The sequence below is a fragment of the Rhinolophus ferrumequinum genome, chromosome 8 (genome assembly GCF_004115265.2).
Source record: "Rhinolophus ferrumequinum isolate MPI-CBG mRhiFer1 chromosome 8, mRhiFer1_v1.p, whole genome shotgun sequence".
NCBI classification, from domain to species: domain Eukaryota; kingdom Metazoa; phylum Chordata; class Mammalia; order Chiroptera; family Rhinolophidae; genus Rhinolophus; species Rhinolophus ferrumequinum.
The window spans coordinates 19,590,496-19,600,687 of NC_046291.1; the positions used below are offsets into that span (position 1 = coordinate 19,590,496).

General features: G+C 35.9%; 1 protein-coding gene across 1 annotated transcript in view; it reads left to right on the forward strand.

The window, feature by feature from the left end:
- Positions 1 to 8,499, forward strand: part of ABCA12 (ATP binding cassette subfamily A member 12) — a 163,010-nt gene extending 154,511 nt beyond the window's left edge. Inside the window, exons 49-53 of the mRNA XM_033111395.1 lie at positions 669 to 772; positions 1,962 to 2,054; positions 3,224 to 3,329; positions 5,924 to 6,061; positions 7,386 to 8,499. Of these exons, the coding sequence (XP_032967286.1) occupies positions 669 to 772; positions 1,962 to 2,054; positions 3,224 to 3,329; positions 5,924 to 6,061; positions 7,386 to 7,493 (549 nt within the window). The 3' untranslated portion in view covers positions 7,494 to 8,499. The remainder of the gene's footprint in view (positions 1 to 668; positions 773 to 1,961; positions 2,055 to 3,223; positions 3,330 to 5,923; positions 6,062 to 7,385) is intronic.
- Positions 8,500 to 10,192: the final 1,693 nt, after the last annotated feature.

Sequence of the window (10,192 nt, forward strand, 5' to 3'; positions counted from 1 at the left end):
CTATAATTTGTTGGTTTGATCATCTGTCAGGACCTATTATTGCTTGTTTACATCATCCATTGCTACATGTCTAATTTCATGTCTGAACAATTTTTCAAAACATCATTTACTTTTAAAATATAATTCCTATCTTTCTACTTCGCAGTTTCTGCAAATCTTATGCTTATTTCCCCAGGGGGTATTAAATTTCAATTAAGAACATGAAGCTAAAAATACACCACAAACACATTAACTGAAAAATCAAATTGTGTTCTTTCCACTTCACATAGCCTATTATCACTCGCAGACACAATTGTGCCATCAGCGAGGCAGAGATCTTGTTGTATAGCTTCACATATATAAGCGACAATGTAGTATTAAATGTAAAAACTCTGCTTTGTCAGTATCCGAAGGAGAATTTTTTTCCCAAAGAAATACATAAGACAAGTGTAAAGTAACAGGGTGTCAACTTCAATGAGTTACTTTTTAAAACAAAATGACAATTTTAAATGATTAATTTTGAGCTTTTTGACAACAGCAGGAAGGAGCCTATTAAGTATAAAACAAGTTAGTCACAGGACTTTGCCAAGTGATTTTTGTTCTAGGCAAGTGAGATGCAGTGATTCATGTAAAGAACCCCATCAAAAATTAATTAACTTGATAAATTTTCCTTGTAACTTTCTATTAAGGATGAGCCAAGCTCTGGAATGGATCCCAAGTCAAAACGGCACCTCTGGAAGATAATTTCGGAAGAAGTACAGAATAAATGTTCCGTCATTCTCACATCTCACAGGTAAACCGTGTACAGGAGCTTTGAGGTCAACTGACGTGATTTGGAGATGCTGGGTGGGAAAAGGGAATCCCGTGTATATGTGTTGATAGTGAATTCCACCATTAGGTGAAAGTAATTTATGTGTATAGTCTTAGGAGCAAGTCAGGCAGGTTTCATGGTGAGAATCCAGCTCCTGAGGTGGGATCGGGCCTAAGCAATCTTTTTGAAAACAATTATCTTATGACTTCTGACCCTCTTAACTCAGCTACGACTCCCTATCACCTATCACATAAAATTTAGCATCTTTCAGCTTAGAATGCAAGGCCTTTTATGATCTGGCCTCATCTGAATTTCTAGCCCAGTTTTCCTACAATACCGTCTCCTATAAGTCAATCTGAAGGACTTCATATATGCTCCTTTATCTCTCCTGTCACCATGCCCTTTCTTTGGCTGTGCTTTCCACTGGGAACAGTCTTTTCACAAAATCTCTCCAAGTTCTGATCTTACCAGTCCTTTAAGAACCAGCTCACAGGCCTTCTCCATGAGGTAAAGCCTTCTAATTAGTTAAGTATACAAGCTACTGAAACATTTTATTATATCTGTGCCTTTCTTACAAGGTTGGCCTTGTGATAATTATCATATAATAGGAAAGTACTAAATTTGTGTATGATCCAGAGACTTGTTTCTATCCTAGTCTTGCCCCTGCACACTATATGCTCTGGAGCCAATCATTTAATTTGCATGAACTTTTGAATGAAGTGGACAGGGTGATACTTAAGATCTGCTCCAGTTATACTCCATGAAATTAGAAATTACATAATCAATCTGGTTACCTAGTTACAAACACAAAAATATGAAAGCTAACTGAATGCAGAGTCTGAAGCATAGTGAAAAAAACCCTCAGCATTATGTTGGGAACATTTCTTCGGAAATATAGGTCTTAAGACAAAGCTTGAAAGAACTTGAAAGAGATAATGTGTTGGATAAAAAGGGCATTCCAGGTGAGAGAGATGACTTCAAGTTTGACAATAAACAGTAATAAACCTTATACGAAGACATTTAATGTATAGTAATTTTCGTTGTTGTTCTTCAAGGGAAAAGCCATTTTAAGGATCTTAAGGTGTCATAATGAAACAGTTAAGCTTTTGTTCATGAGCTGGAACCCAATTTTCTTTGCCCAGAATTCTGATGTGATTCTGCTATCTTTCAGCATGGAAGAATGTGAAGCTCTCTGTACCAGGCTGGCCATTATGGTGAATGGAAGGTTCCAATGTATTGGATCTTTGCAGCATATAAAGAGCAGGTGAAAAACAAATGCACTGTTTAACATATAGTGTAGGATAATCAATCTAAAACTACTATACCCACCTTCAAGGATTATCTCAAGAGCCTATCCTTCAATTAGTAGTGAAAATGGAATAGAGAAGTTAATCATTGACTCATCTTAAAGTTAAATTATCTTAGCGAGGGTTGGATGTATTTTTAGTTAATAACCCCAAAACCTACAAGGCCTAAAAGCTCTTAAAAAATTAGTCCACAACCAAAATACCCTCAGGAAGCAGTTTCAAGTGTTTACTCAATAACAAATTAGACCTTGACAGGTACGTGAAGGCATAGATTTTCATCTAGCATGTTCATTTGCCATTTGCACAGGCATTCAGTAAGCTATTTGATATTTTTACCACATTCAAAACCTTTTAGTCAAAAATACATTGGGGAAATGTGCATAAATATCATACTAACAAATTAAAATTAAATTAATATTTTATATTTGCCAGACTGCATATATATATAATGGCATGTTAATATGTGTGTGTGTGTGTGTGTGTGTGTGTGTGTATAATGGCATGAATATATATATATATATATATATATATATATATTCATGTTAATCTCCAAACTTCATGCCATTATACCTTTATCTGTACAACTTGGCTTTCTTATAAGATAGTATTAACCAAGATAAGAAAAGAGGATGGAAGAGGCCTTATATGTTTTTCTCAGAGAGTCTGTTGTGACTTGTTTACAAACTCGACGCTTGGTGCTAACAGCTAGTATATCTATTTTTAAAACCTCAGTGAGTTAATCTTTACTGTTGACACAAAATCTCCAGTGACTTGCCTCTCAAGACCCTGTTTGCTTTAAATTAGAAAGTATTTAACCCCAGAAATAGACATCAATTGCCAATTCATGGATGTCAAAGAAAGCCAAGATTTTATATTTTCTTTCTAATGCAGCTTTTGTCCAAAGAGTCTGGCTTGGTATAGTGGTAGAAATACATTTTTTAAAACCATGGCAGTGCACTATTTCCAGTTTGCAACATGCCCTGAACTTTTATGGCAAAATGAGAGTCTTTATAGAAGAAAAAGGGCTGTAATGGTCAGCTTGGGTCCTGTTTCATTATCTAGAATTCCAGGGGAGCTATTTCAGCAAAATGTAACTCACATCATTTTTTCTACATTTTCTTTCTAGGTTTGGACGAGGATTTACCGTCAAGGTTCACGTGAAGAATACCAAAGTTAGCATGGAGGCCCTTACAAGGTTCATGCAACTGCACTTTCCAAAAACATACTTAAAAGTAAGAGACTCTCCTGCCTTTTGAACTTTGACTGGTTTTGATAGTCGAAAATCATAGTGGACGTTTGCCATTTTCAAGTTGACCATAGCTTTATTATTAATCTTAACATATTTGTTAGTTTAAGATACTCTGAAACACACTAAGTATGAACAAATAGAATCTTCAAATTATTCTATTCTTCAAATGGAATCTTCAAACATCTTCAAATATAATTACAAAATTATATTTTTGTAGCTATTTAAAAGTAACAGAGTCTTTGTAGATATCTTGATTTATTTCTTCCTTACAAAGACTTGATGACCATATTGTATTAGTTTTTTAGTTGTATACATAACTAGTTTTTAGTTGTATACTTAGGGAACACAGGGATGACAAATATTATGTGATCAAGTGCATTTTTTCTTAAAAAAAAAAAATAGAGTTCCCGAATGTCACAACCAGAAGAGATTATCTTCTGTACTCCCCTCATTTAGAAGACAAGCCCACAAAGTTTTGAGCAGAACTGCTTGAAAATCAAGTTCTTAGATGCACACTAGTTGAAATATTGTTCAATTAATTTCATCTTATCTATCCATAGCTACAGAATGTAGATGCATACCTATCATACTAACAAATTAAAATTAAATTAATACAGATACATTAGTACAGATACAGATACATGCCTATTTGGCTTACACAGTATATATTTAAAATAAATGCACTTGGCAAAAAAACGTTATCACTATATAACATCTTTCATATACAGATAATTTGTATAAGATGATTATAGCAAATGATTGTTTTTAAAAGGAAATCGTGTAGAATGGAGAAAAGAAATTGAAAGCCTTGGGCTAAGGTCCAGCTCTCCCTGAGTGATTTCCAGCAAGACAATGGAAGTCTCTGAGCCTCGTTTTCCTCATTTGTAAAATAGGAATAATGACATCTACTTTACAAGATTGGTGTGAGAAATAAATGATAAAATTTCCACAAAGATAGGGATCAAACATAGAGATAGAAGGAGAACTGACTCCGGGTGGTGAACACACAATATATAGAGGATATATTACAGAATTGTACACCTGAAACCTATGTAACTTTACTAATAAGTGTCACCCCAATAAACTTTAATTAAAAGATATTTCATAAACTATAAGGCATCATATCAATGTGAAATGATTGTAGAGAGCAAAATAGAGTGCACTTTTTTAAAACAATTGTTTTATCCGTACAAAATACCTTTGTCTCAACCTCCCAAACTTTGGCTAACTTCTCCAGGAGATAATAGCTTTTATGATTATCAAAGCCCATTTTCTATCACCTATATCAAAATCAAATTTAAGAATTGAGTGTCACTTTCCTTCCCCAAATCGTTTTGGTCATCGTGCTTTTTCCTTCAGTGTATTTCTGGATTGAAATCTGCGCTTATTCCCTGCGTGATAAGATTACATTTGCCGTGGTATGCTTCTCCTGGGACCAGGGTTACACAAGACAAATGCAGTGATGATAAGTCTTATTTCTTCCTAAACAGACCATTCTTTACAAGAATGTGGTGGTTTCTAGATCTCTAGAAGGGAAATAGCAAGAACAATTTGTAAGTAAAAATAAATAAGACAGCCTGATGGCAGTGACAGGTGAGATGCAAACACAAGTCAATGAGATGGTCTTGGCAGTGAGCAAAGGTGTGAGAAGAGGGGTTTTCAGTAGTGGAAGTCTTAAATACCGGCAGAAATGCACAGTCTTGATCTGACCCATATAGGTTGAAGGGATGGATTCTGGAGCAAACATCCTGATCAAACTAGTGTTTAGGAAAGACTATTCTGGCTGCTTTGTGACAGAATATATGAGGGTATATAGTTTCTAGGCTTCTGAAGAGGTCTTCTGAAGAGGCTTCTCAGATGTGGAATAATGAGTCTCAGATTAATGATACTGATAGTGCAAATAGAGAGGGAAAGTTAAATTTGAGAGCTATTTTAGAAGAAAATAAAAAGGATGTGATCACTGATTAAATATGCAGAAAAGCACGGTGTTAGAAATAATCCAAGGAAATGAGTGTAGATTACTAAGTAGATGGTAATACTATGGACTAACATAAAGAAATTCAAGATAATTTTAGGGTGAGTTGTGAAAAAACATGGCGCTATTTGAATGAAGTTTTTCCTGGACAATGCTTTTGAACCTAGCCTCTTTAGCCAACATAAATTGAGCAGCTATCCCCCAGCTTTTTAGAATAATTTTAACATTAAAAAAAAATGAAATTTCTAGCAGTGATCTCTGAAAATGCTTATGTGAGCTGAGCATAATCTGATATCTGAAATATCATTCCACAATATTTTTTTTCCAGGCAAGACTATAATGACTTTATAAGTGCACATGGGTATATAATACTTAGGAATTTTCATTAACTTTTTAATTTGTTTTCTCTTTGACATTCATAAAACTTTTCGTCTCATCTTTGTAAGCTGTTAGTTTCAAAACATACCCATTATTTACACAGTTGCATAATTTTCAGTGGAATGCATTTCAGTATTTTTCTTGCCTCTTGCTTAAATATGTCTAATCAAGTCAATATTATCTGACATTGCAAAATACATTGTTTTCCCTTTTGTTTCCCACAGGATCAGCACCTCAGCATGCTGGAGTATCATGTACCAGTCACAGCAGGAGGAGTAGCAAATATTTTTGATCTTCTGGAAACCAACAAGACTGCTTTAAATATCACAAATTTCTTAGTGAGTCAGACTACCCTGGAAGAGGTAAGCTGGACTCCGTGGTCCAGGAGCACGTCACCACCCATTCTGTTTATTTCTTTCCAATGACATTCAATTTATTTTTAGTTGAAGCAATATCTAATCTTGCACTGGAAAAACTTAGCTTTATTTATTTCTAAGTGCATTTGGGGATGTTAGGGGAAATGTTAAAAGCATTAACTATTTTTTAATGGCGAAAAGAAGATTTTTCCCCTTCTACGAGACATCTGGATCCATCAAGTTATATGTACATGTAAAGCAGTAAAACATTATTTTCACCTGTAAAGCAAATAGCTGTTAACACTTTCTTTAGGTCCTCCTTGGCAGGTTTCTGAAATAACATTTACATTGATTGGCGTCCTGTATTGGAATACGATGGGGCATCTAGAGGGAATTTGGTGCCAGACCTTTAGATTTGTTAGATTCAGACAACCGAAGTGGCAAATGCAGAAATCTTTTGTTTCACTCACATCACGTCTTAATTGCATTTATATTTAATAAATGGAATTTATTGGGGCATCCTTCGTCACCTGATTTTACACAGCTCAACCAACCTGATGTATAGAACATTTGGTTGCCCCTACCACTGAAATGGGTCTGAAAAGTGAGGTCTTAGGGACCTCTGAGTCAATATATGGTGCCATCATTTATAGATTATTTTCTATGGGGACTTCAGGCAAGTGTGGCTTTTCCAACACAAAATATTTAGCTTTTGACTTGTAACCAACTCCTACTACCACCATGTCTGGCACAAAATAGAATCTCAATATTTCCTGGATGAATCTATAACTAATAGATTATAAGGATTTTTAAACAAAGTAATAAAGGTCTGCTTCTTAAATAATTGGCTTATTGAACATAATGTTAACATAGACTTTCTACACAAATTTCATTTTAGGGCATTACCTCTTAAAACTAGTGAAATTTCTCTCAACATTGCCGTGCAAGCATTTGATAAGGGCTGGGGTTGGACTCCTTGTTTATATTTAATAGAGATATTGGTGTAGGTCATATGGATGCAGATATGTGGCTATATATATATTCAATTATGGCTTTAGATTTCTATTATGCTGATAAATGTAGCTGTAGTTGTAGGTATAGGTATTATTTTCAAACGCCAGTTGAATTTGAATATGTAAAGGAAGGACTCCTAGTTAGAGTGTGTATATATGTATGGACATGCCCCTACAAAATCTAGTTTTCTTATTTGCTCTCTCATTGTGTGTGCATGCATGCACGTGATTATGCGTGTGTGTGTGTATGTAAACTAACCTTATTTCTTCCTTTGGTTTACCAAACACTAATGGCTTAATTTCTCTTGAAAAATCAGGTTTTCATCAATTTTGCCAAAGACCAAAAATCCTATGAAACTGCTGATACCAGTAGCCAAGTTTCCACCATAAGCGTTGACTCACAGGATCACCGGATGGAGTCTTAGTACCTCCAACAAACTTGATCTCAGCAAAGACAATGGCTTCATTTGGAGGAAGAACCACAGAAGATACCACTTCTTTAAAATATCTTAATTTTAAAGTATTATATTGTGTAGAAAGTTACAATTGTATAAAGCTAGCAAGTAACTATAACCAGAACGAACATTTTCTTTCTAAGGTCAATGAATGTTATTGCTACTGAAATGAATTCCTATATATTCAGTACTGTGAGTGTGCTACTGGTGACTCTTATGCAAAGATGGACTACCTGAAGACAAATGTCTTAATTTATTACTTTCAATAAAAAGACAGCTTAAAAGGCATGGTTATTAGTAGTTGAAAAATAAGAGTGGGAAAGAAAAGTAAGGTAATCTTGGGGTAGGTAACATTGGGAGAGCAAACAAAATCATTTATTTCCAGAAAATAACAGAATGAATGTCATCATGAATACATAAATACACTGTGATGTTTAAAGTGCTAAGAGCCAGGTTAGCATTAGCAGTAAGCAGTGGCCATAATGTCTGCGATATATATGTCATTTTCAGTACCTATAAATAGTTGGGGACATACTGAATAACAACAATAAAAATGGCTTTCTACAAGAATACCATAGGAGGTCCGTTTACCCTGGTGGTAAACAGAACTTAGACTTATTCCTGCCATGCCTTGACGACAGTAAGGCACAGGGCAGAGCAAGATGCTACCTGCTCTTCAGGGGGAGATGGATGTGTCAGCTAGACAGATACAAATCCTGAAAACTGATAGAGAATTCATGTGCTGCGGGCAGGCAATGTTTTTTTGTGTTTTTTTTTCAAGCTCTGACCAAAAAAGCCTCATATTCTGGGTTTCTCTGCAGGAAACATTCCTGTAGAGAGAAAATGAATATGAAGATAATTTTCAGCTAATTACCCGGCTGACCCAGAATCATGTATTTGGCTATAAAATTGGTAGTAATGCCAAGTTATATGGCCCTCAGGGAAGGTGCTTTATGTAACATTTGCGTGTGTGTGTATGTGTGTGTGTGTGTGTGTGTGTGTGTGTGTAAGTTTGTCAGCTTTGGCACAACTGTTTCTGTTTCAAAAATCAATAAACTTGAGGTTCAGAAAAAACAATTCTTGAAGTCATTTCATTTGTCAGAGAAGAGCCAGGAATCTAAGCACTGCAACCACGAGGTCCCATGTGACCTGGCTCCTGCTTACTTCTCCATTCTCATCCCTTTCATCTTCCTTTCCTCTTTAGCGTCTAGATATTCTGTCTTCTTTTTGGTCTTTCCAGTGCTCCAAGCTCCTTCCCATCTCCAGACATTTGCATATGTTTTTCCCTTGCTTGAAATGTTCTTCCACCACTCTTTCTGCCTAGCACTCTTTCTGCCTAACACTCTTCAGAAACGTTAGTCTTTCTCCAAGAAGCTTTCCTTCCCTAGGGTTCTGCTTAAATCCAGTCCCCTGTTCTAATACTGTACTCATTGTACCTCCTACTTTTCTGTCAGAGCATGCATCCAAATTTCTAATATATCCCGACTAACAATAGATATCTTAACAGACAGGAACAGAATTTGTTATGGGATAGCAATGTCTGTGTCAAGTATAATACATAGAGAAGCCTTTGGAGTAGAAGGTGTAACTAAGAGGATGACCAAACAACAAAAGAAAAAAGTCAGGCTTCATGAAAGAATAAAGGTACTTGTGATTTGTTTAGTGTTCATTGTGTTTGTTATTGTGCTGGTTGGTTTCTTGCTGGCTTCTGAGCAATGGTAGGAACAGAAGTAAAGGGAAAGGAGAGAAAGAAAGTGGAAGAAGGAGGAACCAGTTAGATGGTGGGAGATTGAGGATGAAGAGAGAAGAAAGTCCAGTGAGAAAGTGGAGTGGTTGAGTGAACTGTTAAAATCATGAATATCCAAATACGTGTTCACATTCATTTGTTGAGCAACCACGCTCTCTGGACTATCCTCATTAGCCCTAAATCTTCACTAAAGTCGGCCACATTTACAAACGCTTTATGTGGATGTCTAATAGAAATCGAGGCAAGGATGTGTTAATGTCTTCTTTGAAAAGGAACAAGAGAAGCCTAGCGGCCAAGATCATGAGACAAAGAGCCCCAGATAAGTGCAGAATAGAGCTTCTGAGCCCCACAGGACATGAACTTGGGGCATTCCATCCAATCTCATCTACCTCTCCCCGGGCAGGGAAGCCCAAGCTAGCTTCCAGATGGCAGAATTGCACTTTTATTTGAATGTTTATTTAGTATTTGTTTCTCTCAATGGATATGAAGCTCTATGAGGACAGAAGATCTATTTTATCTCCCTTGTTTTCCCACCAGTATCTACACACAAGAAATATTTGTAGCACTCAATAAATATTTGTTGGTTAAATGGGTGAATAAATGAATGAAAAACAGAAGAGAAGCTAGACTGGTTGGTTTAAAAACTGAGCAGCTTTGTTCTGTTTCAATCTCGGAAACGCAGTGAAGTTTCTCAGGAGGTCATTTAGTCATGGAGAGAAAAAGGAAAGACGATGCTTGATTCCATAATACAGAAATTACAGTGAATCCACCCAGATGGAAGGATCAAGGCATCTTTTTTGGAATCAGAAATCTAATGCTTTGTTTTTATACATTCCTGCACATTTATTTCTTCTTTGTCTTTTTGTCTGTAAGGATGTACAGTGTTAAGGTTTCATGGTACATTTTTCGTATAGGTATGGAA